The 25,491-nt window shown below is 40.7% G+C and overlaps 1 protein-coding gene across 4 annotated transcripts; it reads right to left on the bottom strand.

Annotated features, from left to right (window-relative positions):
• Positions 1 to 2,192: 2,192 nt before the first annotated feature.
• Positions 2,193 to 21,916, bottom strand: pxylp1 (2-phosphoxylose phosphatase 1). Of its 4 annotated transcripts, none has more exons than XM_031283723.2 (6): positions 21,788 to 21,916; positions 19,953 to 20,099; positions 11,914 to 12,102; positions 10,125 to 10,251; positions 3,738 to 3,877; positions 2,193 to 3,475 (listed from the first exon to the last, which is right to left on the bottom strand). In XM_031283723.2, exons 2-6 carry the CDS (start codon positions 20,032 to 20,034, stop codon positions 2,451 to 2,453), a joined length of 1,563 nt encoding a protein of 520 aa, XP_031139583.1. In that variant the 5' UTR covers positions 20,035 to 20,099; positions 21,788 to 21,916; the 3' UTR covers positions 2,193 to 2,450. The 4 variants fall into 4 exon arrangements, with proteins under 4 accessions (XP_031139583.1, XP_031139582.1, XP_035857345.1 ...); XM_031283722.2 differs by having other exon boundaries at positions 21,800 to 21,916; XM_036001452.1 differs by lacking the exons at positions 19,953 to 20,099; positions 21,788 to 21,916 and adding an exon at positions 18,212 to 18,413.
• Positions 21,917 to 25,491: the final 3,575 nt, after the last annotated feature.

The raw sequence follows: 25,491 nt of genomic DNA, 5'->3' as shown, positions 1-25,491 counted from the left end.
CTCTCTTTAATTCTTCCGACCTGTGGGTATAAATGTGGTTTTGGAGAGAAGAGAGTCCGGGGCTAATTCCATGCGGTTGTCGAACCATAACCACAACCTCTCCCTCTCTTCCATCTTTGCTTCTTCTCAGCATTGACCACAATGCTTCTCTCCTACTGTCTGAGCTGTCAGTCATGTGTCTTCCCATCATCTCTTACACACACATTTGCTATGAAGCAGGACAACATGGGTGGATTCTGGGTGGGTTTGGAAATCTTTATGCAGGATTTTGTAGCCAGACTGGGTCAAGTGAACATTGTTCTTGGGCCAGACAAACAGGCTGACCTATACATTGAGCCAAGTGAAAACACACACACACACACACCTTGATCTGTCTTTACCCTTCTCATACACACACATACTCAGAGACACCGGTGTATAGCAGAGGCAGCATAACATCAAAGATTGAGCGGGTTGCAGTGGGAGGAAATTGCTGCTTCATCTCAGCCTGGCGGGATGACATCAGAGGCGTGGGTGGCAGAGGGGTGTCGGGCCTACAGTGCAAGGCGTTGGTGGGAGGGGGCAGGACAAGAGGGGGAGGAATCGGGTCGGCTGGGGAAGGTTAGCTCCTATCATTAACAACCCTGACGTCATGGCATAACATGGGAAATGGCCCGGGAGAAGGTTTGAACCTGACCGGGGAAAGTTTGGGAATAAATTTGCATTGATTTATGCGCTTTGCCTCAACTTTGGGATTGAGATGTTAACTGAAGTTTATGGTGTGACTCAGCAACAGAAGGGAATGTAATTTTTAATCCACTGGTCTACATTCAAATATTTTCATACTTGACACGATTGTAGTGTTACGTCTGTCCGACAATACAATTAAATGAATCCATATACACTTTTGGTATAACCTAAGGAATTCTTCATGCAATTTATACATTTATACAATTAACATATCTCACAAATTCCTAAAAAATCCAGCATGCCTGCCTTCATAGCGTAACAAAATGAAAACTGTTGCCCCTGCAATTGTGTACCGGTTTATTCACTAGAAAATAGCCGTCTACTGCCAGGACAAATATAACATCCATATACTGCAAATGTAATTTACCTGACTCACTCTTGTTATTGCATTTTTCCTGTCAATACTCTCCTGATTCTGAAAGAAAAAAAACCAGTGCGAGCACAGTGAGGCACTTTTGAAAATGAGCTGTACAATTGATATCTTGTCAGCGTTGTATTATGTTCCTAATGATGATGACACATGACTTGTCTAGTGGTGGGGGAATAGGCACTCAAGGGTTTTACATTTATATAAATGTATTGACTGTGCTGTGCTCCTGCAGCACTGTTGACAAAGTGGATAACTGATAGCAGATGGGTTAGACTAGGTTTGAATGAGGATATGTGGAGCTAATGTGCCATCTAGTGGTAGATTCATGTAAGAAAATGTTCAGTCATATATACATAAACACACACCATATAGGCATATATTCTTTATACCAAAATACCATTAGAAAACCATTCGTCAGCAACTGATATAAAAACATCTGCTCATAATAAACCTTTATTAGATTCAGTTTGCTACAAGCAAAAACTCAAAGTGGAATGTGATCGGTTATATCACCAATTCATATAAATACAGATGTTCTGTAGTTGTAAATAAATGTAAGGAAACAAAACACAAATCACTTGTCACTTTCAAAGTACCGCAGTCAATTTTACTAAAACAAAGAAGAAATAAACCCCACATCAATGTGTCAAAGCAGAAATAATTGAACAGATTGCCTACTGTAATGAATAAACATTAAAACCCAAAGAAATGCTATGTGAAAAATAAATCATGTTGAGTAATGTGGCCAAAACTAGACCAAAGTGTAATTTTCATTGAAAAGATTAATTATACACAAAATATTTCTAAGGAATGATTAATCCAACATCATATTTCCAGCTTCAATATTCCATTTTCTTACAAGAATATGGGAATACTGGAATTTTACAATTCCATGGTATTATGGAATGTAGGAATAAAGTGGCTAAGTGCCATACAACTACCTATTTCTTAAGTTTCACAAAACATGCTGTTCAGTATTTAAAAAAAGAAGTTTGTAAAAAGGTTTAAAAAAAAACAGTATGTACAGTACTGTGTGTGCGTGTGTGTGTGTGTGTGTGTGTGTGTGTGTGTGTGTGTGTGTGTGTGTGTGTGTGTGTGTGTGTGTGTGTGTGTGTGTGTATATGTGTGTGTGTGTGTGTGTGTGTGTGTGTGTGTGTGTCACTCACTTTGTGCTCAGGAATGTAAATGACTACTTTTAAAAAGATGTGGAATTTTAGGACACTATAAGCAGTGAAGCAGCATAAAAGTGCATCATTTTCAAAAGTGAAAAATAACAGAAACAAAAAAACCAAGAGAAGTACAACCATCTGCCAGCTCTGCATCCCTACTCAGTCACCGTCCTGTCCATCTGTCAACCAGGGCGCCTGTAGCAGGCCTCCTGGTAGGAAGTAGCGTTGACAACACTGAACATGTCTCTCCTGACAAAAGACAGGAAGTTCTTCAGAGGGCAGAGGGGCTGGCTGGCGTGGCGGTCGTGGGAGCGACAGAAGGTGGTGTGAAATGTCACATCCTCGCCATTATACAGCACCCTGATGAACAGTTCCCCGTCTTTCGCCTTAGACTTCTCACCTTTGCCAGCCCTCTTCTTCGGTTGTCCTTGCATGGCTGGGGGACTCTTCCACAGTTCAAAGACTACTCTTGCTGCAAAACGAGGGAAGCGTGCCTCCTCCAGTCCCAGGGCGCTCAGCAACGGTGCCATGGTAACGTCGTGGGCTGAAGACAGGGTGAAGACCTCCTCACCCCCTGCACGATGCTGTCTGCCAGCCTCATTGTCCTTGGCAACACGCTCCATCTTGGCAGCAGTTCGGTTGAGGTAGGGGTACATGGCCAGGATGGCATATTTACGGTACAGCCCCACTCTTCTCCGATCCACCTCATCATCTAGCTGCTGTCGACGAATCACAGCAAACTGTGCCACTGTCAGACATCCACTGGTGCCATCTCCCGTGGGAACACAAGGGAAAGAAATGCCGTGGCACAGGTGGCACAGCAGGGAGTCTATGGGGTTTGCAGCTCGGAGCTGGCGGGTGAGCAGACCCAAAGTGCGTGCCATATCAGCGTAAGTCCTCTCGAGTTCGGTATCACTTACTCTGAGTCGATACTGCCTCCTCTGCTCTTCCTCCAGGTATCGGTTTCTGGTGGGGCAGTCGCAGGCCGAGCCGCAGAACAACGTGCTCCACTGGTGCCGTGTGGTCAGTTTCGTCCAATCAAAGTCCTGGAGGAAGCCGTAGAGGAAGGCCAGTCCGCTCTGGAGAGTGCGGCTCTTACCTGTGGTCTCAACCCACACCTGGCGGGGCGACCAGTCAGAGGGGAGGAGATTGTGACGCTTGTAGGCTTGGTGGAGGAGCTGCCCGTTGCGCAGGTGTTGCACCACACCTGGAAAAGAATAGAAACGGGATGGTTTGTTTGACATTTGTACTTCATAAATGCTTGTTAACAAAGTGTGTCAAGAGGCACAAAAGGCTCTAATGCAAAAAATAGGGCAATTGTAGATTCAATCAATACCACACTGGTTGGAATGAAATCTCTAAAGCAACATTTGAAGCAGATTGTACACAGGTATAAATGAACATGTAGTATTATGAAAAGTTCAGCTCTGGTTGATGATGAAAAGAAAAACGTCTGGTTCCTTGCCTACCTGTCTGCGTGAGTTCTCCCATCTCACAGGCACTGTGGTTGGGCAGACGGGGAACAGAGGCCAGTGTAGACTCCCAGTGGCCGCGACCTCCCTGGCCCATGTGACGGATGAAGGAGTTCAGCAGGGGGTGGGAAGGCGTCCTGAGGGTGATGAGGGATGACAAAAGGTAAGAGACAGACCTGATCCACAGTGGGTGTGAATAATTTTCAGATAAGCGCAAGACTTTATCAATGTACCAAATTTATATTAATGGCTAGATGGCTGCTCATTTCTGCTGTTATGGCTGTGGCCGTTTGTTGTAAATATAAGATCTACTCCAAGGCAGAAAAACATGGTGCCACTTGAAAAATAGTTATGCTGTATCGCCATGGTACAAGCAGAATAATCCGCTATAACCCATACAGTTATGCAAAATAATCAATAGACAGGCAAACATTCACACTGAAAACTTTGTATTTCACATACGACACAGTCACACGGCATCACACAGACACTAGGGAGCTTCCTGTTAAAGCCACAGCTTTTACCTCTGACAACAACAAATCGAGCGGTCTGATCTTCCCAGTGGATTTAAAGACTGTGTCTGACCTCTTGGAAACAAGATATTTTTAAGGAACATGCATGATGGAATGAGGCATAAATACATTTTAGAACGTTATTTTGGTTTAAAATACAATCATGATCCAAAAAAGAAAAACGTAAATCACAAAAAATGTGATTTTGCTTAAACAAAGCCTCCACAATTAAGTTGTGTACTTTTTTTAATGAATGGCCCACAATTCTTTCACATGTTAAGAAATTTTTCACAGCAGACATTTTGACATGTTACAGTAAGAACAGTGCAAGTGTGAGTAATGAAATAAGCATTGGCAAAACTCCATTAAGCTGCTTCAGTTTTTAGGATCACTAGTCAATCCACTTTTGGATATGCCATTCTTTTGTCTCATTGAAATCATTGTAAACCGGATATCTTTTGAGTTATGGACCAATTTCTTTTTACCTTGGACCTTAAAATGAATTGGTAGTTGCAGCCCCATAACGAGCACTACTTCACATATGATTACACGTCATGGCCATGCTTTAGTTCCACACTGGTAGAACTCAAACTGTAAGTTAATTAATGAATTGTTACCAAACATTCTCTGCCTCCAGCTTCTCAAATGTGAAGATTCTCTGTTTGTCTGAATTTGAAATCGCTGTAACCTGAATATCTTTAGGTTATGAATCTCAAATTGCTTGTTTGTCGTACCAAAAATTTTAAACATTTGATCAGGTCAACCTGGGCTATGGAAAACTATTATTGTCATGTGTCACTCGATTCATCAATTATTCAATCAGTCAAGAAAACATTATCCAATCAGTTAGTTATGCATTTCCATATTCAGTATGTAACTGCCACCAGGTGTCTCTCTAACACAACCCTGCAAGACTGAAGCACAGTTCAATATGTGTGGGAGGGAATATGGGCGATGGAGATATAAAAAGATGAAAGGATGTGTTGCCTTGGAACACACACACACACACACGCACACACGCACGCACACACACACACACACACACACACACACACACACACACACACGGATGAGGGCAGCAAGAGGAGCAGTCGGTGATCTGATAGATTAGAGATGATTGAAGATTACAGTTTAATATAACAAATCTGTGGGAGCTGCAGTTCAGCTCGCTCAGATTAAAGGAACACACACTCACAGACAGACAGACACACACACACACACACACACAGTTTCCATAGTGATCATGGACTTGTTCAGGAACACGGCATAAAAAAGAACCTTCTGTCATTAACCTTGAATTACGATTGTAATTAGTATAACTGACTGAACACAGTAAACATAATCTACAGCCACCAGGTACACAGACAATCATAGCTACATTCCTTACTACACAATATCCTTTTTTCTGTCAAAATAAAAAGCCTAGCAATACTCTGGTTTCACATCTCTTTTGAAAACACTAGCCTATATTTTCAGTTTTTTAGGGCATTGTTTTCTTTTGTTGTCACGTTGCATCAGCAGCTGTTGTCACCATCTATCCACTTGCCTCTCTCTGCACTCTAATATTCACTTACACAGTAATACTGTATATGCACAACAAGGCACATGAACATATGGGAGTGGTGAAATGAGTGAGATATTGTGCCAACCAGCACTCCATTCTACCCTGTCATCAGCAAATCAGTTTGCTGAGGAGCGTTTGGGGCAATCTAGATTTAATTGGCTACAGTGGGAGACTAGACGTCGGCGGACAGGGACACCAGTGTGGACACAGAGCCAGCCAGGCTGTCTATTAGGATGATTGTTGCTAACCAAAGATTATGGAGCCCAATTACATTAAGCGGGGATTATTATCACTGGATAGGACAGGGAAAGAGATTAGTGAGGAGGGAGGAATGGAGAGATGAGGAAAAAGAGGTTATACAAATGAGGGGGAGGAATAAACAGAAAAGGAAATGAGACAATGTGGTCTAAACTGGAGGAGAGTGCAAGACCGAAATGAAAGTAAATGGGATGCAGAAAGACAAAACATTGACGACTATATTGGTGGAAGATGAAAGAGAGAGAAGATGTTCCAGTGCTGAAAAGAGCTCAGTTAACCGCAGACGGAGACAGTGGGTCGGCAAGCTGGTGCCAAAACACACACACGCACGCACGCACGCACGCGCACACGCACACACACACACACACACACACACACACACACACACACACACACACGACTGAGCTCTCTCTAAGGATCCAGGCCTGGGCATATGCTAGTTCAGATCCCTGTAATTACACCCTAGTCTGAATAAAAACTGCCTACTAGCTAGTTCTAAAACTACCTACTTGATATGCTTTCAATATTCAATCTCCTTGCAAAACAAGCACATTCAAACCACAAATAATCCAAACACACTTTGCAGCTGAACTTATTCAGCCTCAGTGTGGTGGCTCAGTAATATCAACATCTCTAAGCTTTTACTAGAGATGTTCTACTGTCATTCCCCCATAAAACTTAACTCAGTTGCATTTAATAGCAGCACTTCTCTTTGAGACTACAGAGAGTCTACAGCAATGCTAATGGCTCTATAAGGTTGGGTCTAGTTCAACGTCACGAACGCGCTGGAAAACAGGGTTATTAAACAGTAGAAAGCAGCATGGAGGCCAGTGAAAATGTCATGGTGGTTGCTTCTTCTCCAAATCTGTTACTGTGTCAGTCTCTTTCAAACTTGGTGCCGACTAATTTGGAACGATTTTCTAGCTCTGCTTGCACGAAATTTATGGCTGAGATGACAAAGAGTCTCTCGCCAGCCAACAGGAAAAGGGGCGGAAATTAGAGTGTACACCCGGTTGTCGTGTTAATCGGAGCTGGAGTTGATAAGTACCCGTGACTTGCAAAGTCATTTGTCACTAAAAAGAAGAAAATATTGCAAGAACATTTTTACACTTAGCTGAGGTGTGACAATTTGATGTATCCATAAAAAGAAAATGCAACAAAGTGCAATGTGAAAAGACACATTAATGGTGACGTGATTAAAACATCCACTTGAAGCTTCTGCTTCACTAAAGAGAACAAATGTTCCTCAAATGAATACATGGAGCAAACAGAAATGCCATATTTGTGGTTTTCCACGGTTTACAACAATGACAGCCACCACACACTGGTGCCAGCACACGGACGCACGCAATTTCTGAATGGAACCCAACCTCCAACAATAAGAGGCTTGTGTGGTGGATGGCCTACTTTCAGCTTAAGTTCAAAGATCAAGGGTATTGAAAATATCTAAATAATTCAATGTGCATAGCAGATCATCTGCTTCCTATCAATCTGAAATGCTACTGTGTGTCACCGTGCCAGCTCAAAAGATTACAGCGTAGCCGCTCCGTCCAGATGTGCAAAGGCGCTGATGTGGTTGCATTGCAAGCTTTGTGAAAAATTTGACATTGGCTAAATCTGAACTCAGGTGCACAGCCCGAAAACAGGGGATTGGTCACAGGGACTTTATTGACCACGTGGTCTAAATAAATCATCCAAGAGGATGTGTGCACACATCAAAAAAACATCTGACCAAACTAAATATTCAGGATTCAAAAATAACAGTTTGTTACCATAGAACGTGTCTGTCCACATGAAGTTTGCATAAAGGTTATTGTACACAGAGAAACTGGGTTTGAAGGTGGTGATCTTAGTCTTCGTCTGAAGCTCAAGTGCAGAGGCATGCTGGCTTTTAATAACTTCCTATCAGGAACTCTCATCTAGCCCTCTTGAAAGAGCAGCAATGTGAGCAGAGCTGGAATGCCAACAGTAAAGGAAAAAAGAGAGAGAGAAAAAGATACAGAAGAGAGAATGGTACATAATCAATTAAAGAAGATGATATAAATTTGAGCTTGTGTGTATTTTCCACCCACATTTTTTAGCTAACTGAGCGGCAGAACTGTTTCTCAAATCAAATGAGATAAGACCGGCAGCAACTCTGCTTCAACAGACCTCACACACATGTGAACATGTTTGCATTTATATGCGTGTATCCATGTGCACCAAAGAACAGCAGAACAGATGTAGCAAAACAAACCCACCTGCTACTGCTGACACGTGCAATAACTCTGGGAAACCAAGGGAATTGTTGAATTCTTGAGTTTAATGCCTATACAGATCCTGATTTCAAACGTAAAACAAATTAGTTTTTTGTAAGCCTCACAAATACCTAAAACAAAGAATCTAAAACTACCCTCTATTTAAAACGCTGAGCTCATTTTCTGACAGCTGCTATCAAGCCAGCAGTTTTTGTAGGAGGATTTGGGAAGCTGTTGCAGTAATTGGTGCCTCACTCTCTCCCCCTTTCCAGCAGGTCTCCTCATTAGGCATTACAAAGAGGTAGCTGGGACTCTGCTCGGAAAGCCAGCTTAAATCCCTGTGGCATTTTGTGCCCTTAACTCTGACCTGGATTAATTGAAACTGTGGGAATAAAGCCTTTATCTTCAGACTCTAGAAACAAATGAAAAGTGCAAGAATACTCATTGAGCTTTTCATTTTCTTTGTTTGTCCTCTTTATAGTATTCATTAATTGAATCATAATGAGGCAACATACCATAAACATCACTATAATGCAATCAAATTATGTACATCAATCTAAAATAAATAAATGTCACAATATCACAAGTTTGTTTGTTTTAACCCCCTTCCTTTCCTTTCTTTATCATATACATCCATCCAAAAAAACCTTTTAGCAGATTTAGCAAATTGCTTGTTTTGCCTTATACATGTGGTTTGTTTCTATGTACTTTGTAGCAAATGTAATTTTTCTAAATGTCTTAGGATGCCTTTTATCATTTGGAACCCTGCAGACCACAGATTAAAATTTGCGTCAAGTCTAACTGTGACCCTGTGAAATAAACTAATAAATGAAATGAAATTCTGGCTAAAAAAGCAAAAAAGACCAAAGACTTGTATTAACTAGTTTCTGACATGGTATTGCACAAAATTGAACACTATAAGCTTCACAACAGTATTTTTTTTATTGCACAGTTATTGTTTTAGATTGCATTATACCTAAAAGGTATTCATGATACTTTCATGAACTTGCAGCATTGCCCTAGCCTGACAAGCCAGACCCACATCAAGATGTTGGGTCTGGGAACTCACCATTGGCAGGGCTCAATCCGAGGGGCGGGATAAATGGTTGTCTTTCAAATTCAAATTCCCTCTGCACACAATAGGATAGCGCTACAACCAGGCAGAGCAACAAAGAAGGTATCCGGTCGGCAAAACTCGAACACATCTTCCTTTTTTAAGAATGACTTCAGTGCTGTTCTTTGTTCTTTTCTCAAAGAAAAGCTTAACTCCAAGTCTTCCAGAGTCGCTGCCATAGCCGATTCGAAAGACCGCCGTTCGCCAGCGGCAGCAGCCATCTTCTGCAAATTACATTTGCTGCCGCTAGGGTGCGTCTAGACTTCTAGGCTAGCATTGCCACGCATTTTCTTGTTTTTTAAGTTACTTTATGCAAGGTAGGTGTTTGTTCAATGGGTTTCTCGTTATTCATATTTGTTGTGGTTTTTTGTCAAATGCATCAGATGTGTTGTTTAAGGGGAGAAGATGTTTGCTTCATTGCCTGTGTTTTGTCAGCATTAGTCTGCATTACTCTCTAAACAACCCCGTTCAGGGATGACACGGCTATGAAATCATGTAAAACTAAAATTCCTTTTAAGATGTTCACCCTCTTCAGAGAAGCTGGAAGGAGACTGCATAACTGGAGGGACACTACAGGGATGAACACCACATACTGTACATCTACAGTAATATATCGGAACTAAAGATTTGACCATAACGTAAAAAATGTCACATGCTACATATTCTTCTATTAAAATTTTCTAGTAAGCGTGTGTGTACCTGCTGATGGACAAGGTGCAGTCGATGGCGGGCCGTTTGGTCTTGGGGATGTAGTAGAGTGGGTAGCGGTCACCATGGCGAATCATCACCTGGACAGACAGCAGCTTGTAGTCAGCAGGACTGTGACCTGTCAAAGGAGACTCTCATCAGCATCCACCAAGAACTGCTATTTTAATATCAGATGAAGTTGTTCCATAACTTATAAAAAAAAAACTGCTTGTTTTGTTATAAATTCATAAATATTAAGACTGCAGTTAGATAAGTAAGGAACTAACTATGCTGGTAAAAAATGGAACAAATGTAGACTTGTGTGAGAAAGACAAGAAAGGATACAACTACAGTACAACCCCTAGAGATGTAATGGATAAATACCTTAACAAGGTAGAAATCACTGTTCCATGAATATAAAGGTGGGAAATTAAAGCTGCTATATTCAATATGTTTATATCACCAATGTATCAAATGAGTGTGTGTACTGTGAAAGTTGTTACTAATAGTGATAAACCTACAGAGACTCTGCAGTTTCCCTTAGTTCGACAAAGCTTTTTAATGTCTTTCAGCTCGTTGTTTGGGTTTAATGACCCACAACTTTACTGGTTTGGTTCTTATCACTCTCTTCAGTGTCATTTTGATACGCAGCAGGCATGTATTTTTCAGTTTTAAAGCTACTACCTGCCCAGCACCAAACGCTACACAGACAAAGTTAGCGAGTAGCTAAAAGCCAAATAGTTTTCTCAGGAGTCGGTGAAGAAAAGAAACAGCTAAAAAGTGACTTGGATTCATCAGGTGGACAGAAACACAACTGCTATTGATTGTCTGTATCTGCTAAATGTGCTAATAGGCAAATGATTGCTAACTAGTCAGCGATACAGTATACACACTTGGTGATCGGATGTCAGTGTTGTTTCTGCTACTACCAAGTGGCCATAAAAATCACCTGCAGGTTTTAAAATGTACCGAAGGAACTAATTCTACTCGCTACTATAAAAACTAAATCATTCAAATTAAAAGAAAAGTGCTCAACTCAGGAGATCAACCAAGGGTAGTAGCTTTAATGCATGTCACGTTTTACAAAAGCAAATGTTGATTAACAAATCTCGCAGCCATGCCACAGCAGCAGCATGAGAGACAAACTAATTTGTTCATTGTGTGTGAGTGCAATGAATGGACTGTGGGCTGTGGCTGTGTGTGTGTGTGTGTGTGTGTGTTTAACAGTAAATTAAGAAGATAGGAGAAAGTAAGAACCATTGAAAAGTATCATGTCACAGGGAGAATAACACCACCGGAAAAAAAAACTTGGTTGTGATTGATTTTTAATAACTTCTAATCTAGATCTAAAAGACAGAATGGATGTTTTTCTTCTTTGGGGAGAAAACTGCCATCCAGAGATAAACAGAGTAAAATTCAATTAGCGGAAGAAAAAAAAACAAGATTCGATGCTGCGGTGCTGTAGAGCAGCATTATGGATGATGCAATCTAGTAGAAATGACTTTGGCACAATTAACACATCCCCCGAGTCCTGACACACTAAATCTGACATTATTCCTATATTAAGTATTTATACGCTGTCCATCAAATTGGGTGATTCTAGCAGTGGGAGAAATAGTCTAAATTTGTTTTTTATGCTCTGAAACAGTGATGCTGTGACACATTCTGCTGACAAATTCCCAAGAATTAACATCTTAGATTAGTTCGTATTTAAGTCATTCAGCTCGAAATAATGTATTACATCCACAGGCTTGCAGTCTTTACATGGATTAGATTGTATTTGTCAGTGTGCAGGCCTCACCCTCCCAGGCCTGTTCAGTGCGGTTGGGAGTGTTGCAATAGCTGTAAGCCTCAGATATAGGGTTGGGCTCCTGGGTGTGAGGCACCGGGAACACTCTCTTTCTGCTCTTCCCCAGCGCCACCCCAACACCTCCATCTGCAGCCTGGAAGGGTTGCTCCTCCAGTATGGGAGTGGTGGGGATCAGGTTCCCTGTAGAAAATGAGAATGAAAGTTAGAGTTGAGAATATTAAGAAAGTTTAAAAAGGGATAGAGAAAGGGAAGAGTGGAGGCCAAATAAAAAAAATGAAAAGGACAGAAAAAACAAGGCCCATTGGATGCCTCTTGCAAAAATCAAGGCTATTAGTTGATGATTGGCATGTTGGTTTGTGGTACCCCGGACCCAATCACTTCCTCTTCCAAGTATTATAAACATGAGAATAATGAGGAGGCAAGTAGAACACAACACACATTTTGTAAAACAGCGACATACAGCCACTGCAAATGTTTTAACAAAGAACTTTGGCTTTCTTCTACAACAGGTGTCTCTCCATGTGCATGCCAGTGTGCTGATGTTAAGCAGGTGACGTCAACCATGTTCACCATCTTAATATAGTACGTCAGCACGCAAACATTTGCTAATAAGCACTAAACACAAAGCACAGCTGGGGCTGATGAGAGAGTCGTTTAGTTTTTGCAGGTATTTGGTCATAAACATTTATTTTATGGCAATCCAACCAACAATTGTGAAGAGATTTCACTTAAAACCACAAATGTCAACCTCATTGTGAGGCTAAATGAATATTTCAGTTGGATCACCTAAGTCATTACGACACATCATCTGGGAACCATGAATGCCTGAACAAAATCTGTGTCAATCTACTCAGTAGATAGTTCGCTGAATAAGTGAAAACCTTGACCTGATGATGCCGTTAGATGAAAAGTCATGCAAGTCATTTGGATTTATCCTCTGGGGACCATTTCATGGCAATTATTTATTTATTTATAATAGTGCTAAAGGAAAAGTCAAAGCATTCATCTTCCTGGGACCATGAGTGTCTGTATAAAATTGAATGGCAATTCATTCCATATTTGTTGAGATATTTCAGTTTAGGCCGAAGTGGGGAACCGAGTAACAGACCAACATTGCCATCCCTAGAGCCATACCGCTAGCATGGCTAAAAAGATGGGAAATTAATTTTGGCAACTGATAATATAAGGATCTAAAACCTGCTAAATGTACAGATTTAATAAAGATTTATAGGAAATAATTCCTAAATGGGACAAAAAGCCAACTGACATAGCGGTGACAGAGTGTCCATATCAACATCTCTGTACCCCAAAACCCCTCACTGCTACCAGTGTGTTGCCTGGACACCAATGACCTGTGACCACTGGCAGAAATGGTCCAATAAGAGCAGAGATGTTGTGGGAACTGGAAGGCCCATTCACAAAGATCCAACTCTCAAGAAAAAGAAGTTGAACCCATATGGCCATTTGGCAAGAGGGAAATCCAAAACACACACACACACACACACACACACACACACACACACACACACACACACACACACACACACACACACACACACACACACACACACACACACACACACACACACACACACACACACACACCAAGATGGCAAGTCAACTTTGCAAATATTCCATCCTGCTGCAGAGAAAGAAGAGAGGCCCTGCCTGCCCCTCCATAAAGCACAAAGAGCTAATGGTTTCTTGTTGCTATAACAACCCTCAGACTTAAATTATCTACACAAGTGTAGGTGTATACCCAGTTGTGTGTAGTGTGTAAGGGTTACACTGTCGCTCCCTCTTGCATTCACACAGGCACACATAGTTTTCTATTTCCTCTTCTCTCCAGCTGAGCTCATAAAGTTTACAGAGTTGCAGACAACACATTTTGTGCAAATATCCACGTTTGCTCTATAAATTAGCTGCCAGGATGTTTTTGAGATAGCACTCAACGTTGAAACCCTGTGGGCATGATGCCGACTCAACAGTACCCCTTTTTGCTGCTCTGTTATAATTGTAAATGTAATACTGTTGGGCTGTGGACTTTGGTCTGAAAAAACAAGCTTTTCCAGTGTGCTGATGTGCTGCTCTTCTTTGTCTTCCATTTTAGCTTATTTCATATCTTTGTGTTTTGAACCATTGGACAAAACAATTTGGCCATTTTCCTCTATTTTCTGAAATTTCATAGACAAAACAATTAACAAACTAATCGGGAAGAAAAGATCAACAGATTAATCGATGCTGAAAATAATGTTTTGTTGCAGCCCTAAAACTGTGATTGCATCACTTAATCAACCCACATGGAGCACCACAAATTCTTATACAACACGTCAACAAAATGCAAAGGCGAAGGAAATGTTTGAGATTCGCAAACATTAAAAGCACTAAATGAGATGAGACAAAATGTTCAGTGTAAATTGCAAAGCAGCTATCTGACTGAGCCAGACACCCTCCATCTACAGGATGCAGACTTCCACTTCTACAGCCATATCTCACCTCTCTCTCTTCAACAACGGAACATTATTGTAGCACTTCATCTAAACAGCCAACACACTTGAAACACAAGCTGTTGAAAAGGCTACGCAAAGGTACTAAACAGGCCTTTAATTTGAATTATCTTGTAAGAGTAGCAGATAAATACGGGCTGTCAATCATGGCTATTCCTAAAACATCTAATAGTTAAAGTGATTAAGGGGAGTAAACCTCATAATCACCACTGGCAAACTTTATCAACTGGGCACAAAAGCTAAGTCTCAAGTCAGAACAAAGACACGATGAATGCTCAACAAAGCCAAGGTCCAGTCACATTCTGTTGAGGTTTACTTACAGTTTGTCACTGGGAGCTACACCTAGACCAGCCCAGCAAGGTATCTTTAACTTAAAGAAGTGGTAAAATCCATGTGAAGCTCTTCCCTATTTCTAAATGGTGAGTAGTGAGGTCTTCAATAAAAAAAGTGTAGATTTTCTATAAGATTTCTGCATAAACTCACCACTGACGAGGAAGAGTAGAAGGTGTGCGGCGACAGCAGAGACCATTTTGACGACTGCTCGGTAGCTTGAAGTTCAGCCACGCACACTGCAGCTCATTCATTACCACAACCTGTCCCCCTCTACGCTCTGTGCCCCATACACTGCCACCCACCACCCCCAGCCACACACACACACACACACACACACACACACACACACACACACAAACTAACCAAACTTTTGGAGGCCTACTCAGCCACAGTCACCTACACAATGGGGCTTTTGTAACTCGCTGCCCAACACTACCAAGTGCATACACAGCAATGGCACACAGAGCACACTGTAGCGCACACACACTAAATGTGGGTGAAGCATTTAGGACTTTAAATGTGTTTCCAAATTTCTGTCCACCTACATTACATCTTACAAACACAAAACGAGGCTGCCTGAGAGGGCTTTTACACAAAGCTGACAACTCAGTTTGACAATTATAAAAGTTTTCACATTTCTCTTGAATTTTAATGGTAAAACACTACACACACAAACATGCATCTCACTCACATTTCAGAGCTAAGCAAAGTACATCACATCACACTTAAATCTTCAACCTGTGTTGTGTAGCCCATCATTATAATCACCACTGGCAAACTTTATCAACTGGGCACAAAAGCTAAGTCTCAAGTCAGAACAAAGACACGATGAATGCTCAACAAAGCCAAGGTCCAGTCACATTCTGTTGAGGTTTACTTACAGTTTGGCACTGGGAGCTACACCTAGACCAGCCCAGCAAGGTATCTTTAACTTAAAGAAGTGGTAAAATCCATGTGAAGCTCTTCCCTATTTCTAAATGGTGAGTAGTGAGGTCTTCAATAAAAAAAGTGTAGATTTTCTATAAGATTTCTGCATAAACTCACCACTGACGAGGAAGAGGAGAAGGTGTGCGGCGACACTACACACACAAACATGCATCTCACTCACATTTCAGAGCTAAGCAAAGTACATCACATCACACTTAAATCTTCAACCTGTGTTGTGTAGCCCATCATTACGCACAGACACAGCTTGACTTTTACCTAAAGGCTAGAGGGGGTGATCTCCCTCTCTCTCTCACAAACAAATGTGTGTCAGCTATCACACCACAGTGATAAGGGGATATTGTATCCAGTGTGCCCATTTACCTGACTCCAAAGTGTTGTGTGGTGGTAGCACTGTGGTAACCAAAACCCAGTGGAGAAACTAACAAATATTGACACGACTAAGTACTGTGTGTGGATGGTAACCTGCAGCTGGCCGTCATTATAGACCTTCTAGTTCTCAAATGAACGACTTTACACATCACTCCGTCACATGCCCATAAATAGAATGCCTTGTTATCTCTTGCTCACAGGAAACTAATCAAAAACTATTTACAACTGGAGGAGGCAGAGCTATGCAGCTTTATAAATAATCCGCAGGGATGCAAACCGTATGTGAGCACAGTTTAACATTCTCCTTGGCATTTAATTAAGCACTAATGCTTAGTGGAAAAGCTAGGGATGCACTGATGAGACCGTGCTGATCTGAATCCTTTCAAATGGAGTATCTTCTCATAGGGAGTGTGATCGGATATATTTTTTGTCTATATTTATTTAAAGTGTCACAGTGGCTCAGTGATTAGCATCATCACCTCATAGCAAGGCCCCATCACTCCTGTGTGGAGGTTCTTCCTGTGTGTTCTCACTTTATCTGTGTGGATTTCCTCTATGTGGTTCAGTTTACTCCGACAGTGCAGAAAATGCTTATTAGATGAACTAGAGACTCTAAATTGCCAGTAGTTGTAAATGTGAGTGTTACTTCCCTTTCACACTGTAGATTAGTTTAGTTTAGTTTGCCCAGATACAAAAGAAACAAGACATGTACAACCATGCTAGTGTATGTAAAGCTACATGTGAGCCAAATGCTCACTTCAGCATAACAAAATGCATACATTAAAGATAAAGCTTGTATGCTGATGTTTAGCAGGTTTGTTTACCATGTTCATCATTACAAAGTACAGTTGTGGGTGATGGGAATGTTAGTAGTAGTAGCAGTAGTAGTTGTTAATAATTTTGCAGGTATTTGATCATAAACAAAAGTATTGGACATGAAAACATTGAACCTGATGGCACTAAATAATCATCTGGAGACCATGAATGTGCGTACCTAAAATGTGTTGTCGTTGTCAGGATATAATTCTCAGATTTCAGTCGCACTCTCATCTCATCTCCGACAGCTAGGGTTGCCCTATATAGACAAAATGTGATACTGCGATATCGATTATGAATATTGCGATATCGATATTAATTTCGATATTTCTAAACATATGTAAAATTACAAAGGTTACAGAAAAACGCATTAGATTCATAACAAATTAAACAAGTTTTCTTACAACACAAGGTTTATTTCAACTGACTGTCATACTGGACTGGTACAAGATGAATAAATAAATAAGGACCATGTCTACAGAACAGGACATGTTTTACGGGTTGGACAGTATAAAATATATAAATAAAGAGAACAGGACACAACTTTTCTTTCGCTTCTCTGATTCGTTCCGTTTAGTTGTCTCTATCTATTTCTTCACTTACACTGTCACTCTGTCGAAATATGCACACACGTGGTACATAGGGTTTGTCACGTAGTGGACCCGTGCATACTTATTGCGACACTAGATATAATATTGAGCAACTTGATATTGCGATAACAATATTGAGTCGATATATCTTGCACCCCTAGATATAATATTGCGCAACTTGATATTGCGATAAAGATATTGAGTAGACATATCTTGCACCCCTACCGACAGCACAGTCTCTGTCTCAGACAGCACAGGGGCATTTGGTCTGATTCAACAGTGGGTGCTGACACTGTAGAAAGGAAGAATGGGAGGAATGCGGAGGAAAGAATTTGCAAAGTGCTTGGAGCTCTGCCTATTTAACACTTAACGACGCTTGCTGGTGGTATGGTTTTGGAAAAGTCACACTGCTATCAAACTGTCTGGACAGCATTTCGTTTGAGGTATATACTGTATGGGTCTTAAGTGTAAACTTTTGTCTCTCTTCTCCCTCAGACGTGCATTTATTTTATTCCAGCTTTTTAAATACAGTGGTTAAACCTCTCTCTTTGCTAACATGCAACCTACCTTTCTATTTCTCCTTTTATATCCTCCCATGACATTTCCCTCTCACTGTGAACCTACCAGCACTCATGGAGCACTTAACTCCCATCAAGCTCTGCTTCATCTGTACCCTCACTACTGCTAACATCTCAAAATAGTTCCCTTTCTCTGTGTTTCAGCCACATTGATTTTTTCTCATGCAGTTGTCCTCTCTGGAGTGTCTCTGCGCTCTGTCATCACTTTCCTCTGGGAGTCCCCCATGCCTCAATCAGCGTGGCGATTGTGCCCTTTGCTGCCATGTTCGCAGCCGTCCCGGTTTTAATTTGAGGTAGCCTGGAGCCAGAGAGAGGCATTTACTCCACCATCCATCATCATCATCCGTCACTCATGATAATGGTCCACAAACAATAATAATAATACATGAATGGGTTTTTCCTAAGAGCAGGGGGGGGGGACAGAACATATCGCAGAGACACAGACTAGACTACAGACTAAAATGCAGACAGTGAAGAAGATGATTTAAAAAAATGAACAGAAACGTGGAGCAAAAACATAGAAGCTGTCCATCTATTAAACATAACAAGAAATCCCAATACGCTTTCATCCCATGCTCGAATCCTTCTCAACAGTATGTGTGATGAATAAATGATAACAGCGGCTTTTCTCCAGCAGTATCACTGATCAAAAAGTAAACTTACTTTTTAAAAAAATCACCTTATCAGTTACACTAATGTTATGGGAAAAAAACAGGAGACAGTATCAACTCTGAAAGACGGGCATGTATGCAAATACCTACACACTTCCAGTTATCTCATAGCGTCTTTTGCTGCCTCTGAGAGTTTTACAAAATGAGAAGATTACAGGGCAGGAGATTAGAGTGGGTTTGATAGGGAGGCATTAATAATAAGTTACACAGCAACCTCCTCTTGGGCGGTCAAGCACACGTTATTATGTAGTGGAGGAGGAGGGAGAGCGCGATGGCTGGGAAAGCAAGTGTGTATTTGGGGTCGCAAAGTGCAAACACTAGAAAAGTATGAGTAAGACCCTACTTGCTCTTGCTATCTTTTGTTACACCTCTAATCTTGCATGACATTTAAAGCAACAGGTCGAGGAGAGATGAAAAAGAAGAAGTGACATTTTTCACTATGCCAAGCTTACACGTTACACAGCTGATGAAGGACACAACATTTTGGCAAACATGCAGTCCAAAATACCAGCTCTGTCACACTGGATTTCACTGTAATTCTTTGTGTTTGAGAGGGCGTGATTTATACGAATCTAATCCTATATGTTTTTCCGGACACAAGCTTACAATCACCACAAACACTTTCACTGCATTGTTTTTTTTATTTTTATTTTAGGAATCCAGTACAAAGTAGCTTGATCTTGCACATTTTACATCAGAATACAAATTTCCATTTGTACTGCACGCCCACCCACTGTTTTTCCAATCACGCCCGTGAGGCTTGCAGTGCAAGAGAGACCGTCTCCATTTACTGAGCGGTGGTTTCCTTGCATTCACTGTGGCTGGCAGGGATACACCGTCTAGACAATACTTACAGGAGATGCTGAACAATGACTTGATGGGGGAAAGACACAATCGTGTACACCTAGGCATTTCACAGTCTCCCCGAGGGTTTCAGAGCATCCAGAGCCCCACTGCTGGTGCTGGATATTTATGGGAAGCCTACAGAGGATTGTGCTTTGTTTTTTGTATGAATGGGGTCTCTTGAATGGAAAAGCAATGAAAGGATATGCACACATGAACACAAACACACATGCAAATAGACGGAATGAGCAACTTTTCTACTACACAGAATAGTTTTTTTCACATTAAAATCTGAATACTGGGCCACGGCTTTAGAGCAAGAATGAATATGTAAAGCAATCAAAGTGAGCACAAACATTAAAAAAGTGCACTTACAGAACTGGAGGCTCAGGCTGATGATGGCCAGCGCGGCCCCGCCCACCACTACCAGGAGGAGGAAGCGGTTACGAGCCAGCATCTTATTATGTGATTGGTCCTGGTCGCGGTCCGTCAGCCATCCAGATCACGGCCCATCCCTGCAGTCTGGACAAGAAGAAGAAAAACACATACTTTATTAATCCCCAAGGGGCAATTGGGGAAAATGTATATAATAGTGTGGTAACAATTTTAGAATCTGTTTGTTTTTCTCAATTTAATGCCATTAGAAATCTATTATCTTCAGACAACTGGTTAGAAGCTAAATCCAGTTAATATATTATACCCAAAAGTATTATCAAAATGACTATAAAATGTCTTAGGTTTCCAGTGTAACTAGGGCTGGGCAATATATCGATATAACGATATTGATATATGAGGCTAGATACCGTCTTACATTTTGGATATCGTAATATCCTGATATGACACAAGTGTTGTCTTTTCCTGGTTTAAAAGGCTGCATTACAGTAGAGTGATGTCATTTTCCGAACACATCAGACTGTTCTAGCTGTTCTATAATTTGCCTTTACCCACATAGTTATTATATCTGATATAACTGATGATTATTTATCAAAAATCTCATTGTGTGCATATTTTGTGAAAGCACCAATTGTCAACCCTACAATATCGGGATATTTGATTTTCTCCATATAGCTCAGCTCTAAGTGTCACACACATGTACAGCACCGTGACAGCCTGTATAATTTCCACCACAAACCCAGCAGTTATACATGTCCATGAATAGTCCGTGCAAGGGCTGGAAACTAAGCAGAAACATGGGGGAGGAACAAACTAAAACTGCAGTAAATGAAGCCCTACAAAATAACCTACCATTAGGCGGTCTAAAAATACTCCCAGCCCAGAGTGTGGAAGCCTACGTCTAACCAAGGTACCGTAAGATGCTTTAGGCAGAACTGGACCAACAAATATGCCCCTCCTGACTCATTTCACTGGCTGGCTGCGCACATAAACCTTATAGGATGAGTCAAATCAAATAGTCAAAATGCTGGCAGTTAAATGCTGTGTTACGTATCAGTAAAAGTATAAGCCAGTCAAATATCACATACCTTTAGCGAATAAGGGAGATACTGGGTGGTTTGTCATGCAACGCAACAAAAGATAGGCTACTTATTGAAATGAAATATCAACTTAAATCCATATCTGTCACACTGTTTGCTATCGCCATACAGCGAACTTGTATTATTATTTAATGACGTGCTACTTTCCATATTGTTTGAATGCCGACATCAAGAGTGGATTCTAACAATTGTCACTCTGGACTGACGCCATGCGTTTTGTCAATAGTCAAAGCAAAGCAAAAGTGAATGTCAAAATGTTGACAATTTCTTGAACTGAGAACTGCGCGTAGCTTAACGTTACTGGAGAAAAGTATAAGGTTATGACTCTGTTAACTAGTTGGCTAACAGTTAGCTAGCTAGCTACTTACAATCATTAATCGTGTAACGTTAACGTTACGTTAGCTAAACAATGCCACTGACTGGCTTATGGAGAACACTGCACATGGAGCTATTGCTAGTGTCATGTGTGTTATTTTGGACTTGTCCTAACTTTATTTCTCTCTACTTGTTGCTTCAATGTGCGGGACTCGAGACATGTTACCGTGCTGATGTGTAACGATAGCTTTGTGTTGCTCTCCACCGAGCGAGCAACCGATGAGTCAAGAAATTAAAATGCCACTTCAACAGTCGTACTCACTACAGAAGACGACCAAACAAACAAACACTACATGCATATGTCTGAACGCCCAAACTGATCCACAAAATATCATTTATTACATGTAATCCTACCTGCAGGAACCGAGTGTCTTAAGTCAGACAACCGGATTAAATACTTGAATCCAGCGCTTCGTTGTCTCCGGTACGAGCGACTGCCGACAGAGGAGCGTGAAGACCGGTGTCAAGTCACCCACAACACGCAGCACTACTTCCTGTGACAACTTTAAAAAATATATATATAGCTGCCTGCAACATCATTATGCTGCTACGTTTTGCATATTATATAATATTTTCAGAGATGGCATGAAAGTAAAGCAACTACTCTAGACATGATAAAGGATAAATCCCATCCACTGCATCGCTGGCCATCAAAATTAAATATCTAGTTGCAACAAAAAGGAAAACAATCTTTTGTTATGATCCTCCCTCTTTGTGCACCTTCTTACCACATAGCTTAGCTTTTATTTCGAAAGCCACATGTAATGTTTTCCGGTATAACTTTAGCTTTCTCTTTTTAACTTGACATTTGTGGAGAAAGCCGGTCTGGTTCGTGGACAGCCAGCCCAGCCAAAATCCCAACTCACTGCCCCATCTGCTGGACGAGTGACAGCAATGCACATGTTGCCTTTAGGGCCTCCTCTCAGGAACTATCAGTATTCAAATACTTTTGATTGTAAATGAGAAGAAAATAGACTCTGCAACAGAGTACTTTTTTGTATATGTGGTTTAATTTGAAAAATAAACCGATAGGCTACTATAAACAACAATGCTTTAATTATGGAGGGAATGTCAAATCAAAACACAATTCTATCCTAATGTGCCCCTGTTTTTTCTTTATGCTTTCTAGTCTCACATTTTAGCCTTAGTCGACTAAGATTTCTTTACACGATTAGTCATTTCTATGCCTTTTCATGCTGAATGACATATTTCCAAAAACATTTATGAGCACATTTCTGGTAAACACAAGATTTAAAGTGGTGCTTTTGCATGATTTTTTTGTGGAAAGACTCAGTTTTACAGATCTGCCGATTAAATCAACTAATCGATTAGTTAACAAAATTATATGAGTATTAGTCGACTATGAATTTCTATAGTCGAGGACAGCCATAGTCCTTTTTATGTACATGTTGCTGATAACCATGCATGCTTGCAATTGTTTTTACCGTTGCTGTCAGCAGCAAGTATTTTTCATCCCATCTGCAAATCACATACAGTACTACCAACTTGGGCATTACTGAGACTGCCGTCAAAACACTGGTCACTTCAAAATCAAGCACCTGCCTATTAATTTATAATAACATCTGGTGTACAGTATTAGCTGTAATGTTAGAGAACACATCACAATTGCTATGTTACAGTCTGAACACACAGGGCGCAATATTACATCCTTCTAGCAAAATTCACTTGTAACCCTGGCCTGAACCCTTTCTGTTGTTGCTATGATGCTATCCATACATCACTGACATGATCTTGTAGAGGTTGGGAGGGAAAGACATTTACATAAACACTTTAACCACTGACTTTATTGCAAGTTTGGAAAGGTATTAGATCTGCACTCTGCTGCCAAACAGATAACCTAAATAAAAATGCCCGTATATCTTTCATGTCAGTAAACGCCAGAGGGAGCAGAATTTCTCTTAGAGAGTTGTCATGCCATTATGAGCTAGAAATGAATGCAGCTGGGACTCATCCCATTTTACTGATTTTCAGAATCAGAATCAGAATCAGTTTTATTGGCCAAGTATACTAACATACACAAGGAATTTGACTTCGGTAGGTGTTAACTCTCTATACATTCAACAAATACAACTCCTATACATTCAACAAATAGACATGTTGATGATTTGATGGAAGTTTAGTTTGTTTAGAAATACCTCTTGCAGTCTTTTGGATTTGCAAATGTGCAGCTTTAAATTTATGATTCTGAAAATATAAAGTATAAAGTTAACAGCCTGATCCTTTCCAGACTACCGCTGACAGTCCTGTAGCGATGCCGTCTGGTTGCTACTAATCAGTGTCATCCTGCTGTCTGCTCATGTGGTTAGCAAAGAGGCACCAAGTTTACTCCCATTCAGGCTCAGTCAGAGCAAGACACTGAGACATGACTCAAAGACAGAGATAAAAACAGGCTTATCAGGGTGCTCGGGTTCCAACAGAACAACGCAGTGTGTCGATGCATTCTTAGTCAGCTCACATGGTTGAATGACAGCTAAAAGGATGCCAAAGCCCATTCTTAATTTAAACTTTTTTCGCCCATTGTCTGCTATTCTGTATGTACACATCAGTCAATTCATTACTTGTATTATATTCAGTTTGCAACAGTAATTTATATATTTTGTAAATTATTTCTGACATCACTAGCAAGAAACATTAGGTATGAGTTTTACATGTATTTTGACAGTGAAAAAATGGAAGAAAAGTATAAATCACACTTGTTTAGTTTAATTCTGACAACAATTCACTCTCACTGTCATCTCAACAATTTTGAAAGTTTTCTTCAAAAGGCAACTTCATTTTATAAAATTAAGTCATTGATTTGCTGAAAATCAGCTCCTGGTCTACAAAAAGCTTCTAATTAGCACAATTTGTTGGCTAAAAGTTATTGATGCAGAGCAACAGGTGAATGCTGGGCTGCAAGCCCAGATAGTGACTGATGGATCATACAGAAAAACTCATCTGATCTGAGTTGTCTGCTTATTCTCTTCTTTGTATTGTGTCATGGAGGTAGCCTTTTTAGCTGGGGCAGAAACAAGTTGTGAACACAAAATTGACATCATCACCTTTTAAGTTGATGAACTTTTTAGCAAATAGTTGCTTATTTAAACATCCAGCAGTTCCAAAACAACATTATCATTCATTCGAAGTTGTGTTTCTGTTCACCTGATAAATGTAAAATATTCACTCTGTTTTAGCTCTGTTTTTGGTCTTTACCAACTCCTAAAGGAAATATGGCATGCTAAATGTACCACTATAGGGCTGTACTGAATAGTTAGAACCTTCATTCATAACGTTGACATTCAAATTCTAAATTAACATTCTAATGCTACACTAGGGTTGGGCAATTGGATGGATACATCAGCAATTGGCTGAGTACATCAGAGGTTTTTGTCATCCTCCAAAGAACAAGCTGCGTTGAACAGCTGCCCACTGACCGTCTGCTGTTTGGTGCTGAGCAGGTAGTGTACGATGTGTTTTTAGAACAGCTGCTGTAGCCAAAAATGACTCAAGAGCAGTAAGAGTGAACCAGAGCAGTAAAGTTGTGAAGAGTTGTGCCAGACAGCTAAACAAATGAGCTTGCAACTTTGTCTCCTACAACATTTGTTTTTAAATGTGCTCTATGAATGAATTGATTTGACTTCAACTAATATCTTGATATAAGAAAGCTCTTAGAAGTGCTCAAACAACTAACAGCAATGGGAGCTAAATGTTTGGAAATGCATGTGACAAGCCACATAAGACATTACGTTGCCCCTGATTGGCCCTAATTTGGCATTTGCTGTGGCTCTCGCATCTGAATTTGGGTCCTGGAAAAAACTTTGCTAAGTCTGTGATTATTGATGATTGGATAAGGCATCCCAGAGGAAGCTCTCAGGCCTTCAGTGGATCATTGTCTATAGCCTCCTCCCTCCTCTGCTGCAGTAATATCTGAAGGTATGGCAGTCATATGAGCCGAGCTGCTAAACGTGCAACCACTTAACTTGACCTTTTTCCTTCAACTCTACTCTGCACCAATAAAAGTCATGGGACAGGGATGACAAGGATGG

The sequence above is a fragment of the Sander lucioperca genome, chromosome 5 (genome assembly GCF_008315115.2).
Source record: "Sander lucioperca isolate FBNREF2018 chromosome 5, SLUC_FBN_1.2, whole genome shotgun sequence".
Lineage (NCBI taxonomy): Eukaryota > Metazoa > Chordata > Actinopteri > Perciformes > Percidae > Sander > Sander lucioperca.
This window is presented reverse-complemented; position numbering and strand designations above follow the sequence as displayed.

Excerpts from the sequence above, each read along its gene's own strand:
- pxylp1 (XM_031283723.2), bottom strand. The coding sequence starts at position 20,034 with ATGCTGGCTCGTAACCGCTTCCTCCTCCTGGTAGTGGTGGGCGGGGCC. Across the intron at positions 12,103-19,952 it reads CAGCCTGAGCCTCCAGTTCT|GGAACCTGATCCCCACCACT; the intron begins GTAAGTGCACTT and ends CATTTTCTACAG. Across the intron at positions 3,476-3,737 it reads GGGAGAACTCACGCAGACAG|GTGTGGTGCAACACCTGCGC; the intron begins GTAGGCAAGGAA and ends ATTCTTTTCCAG.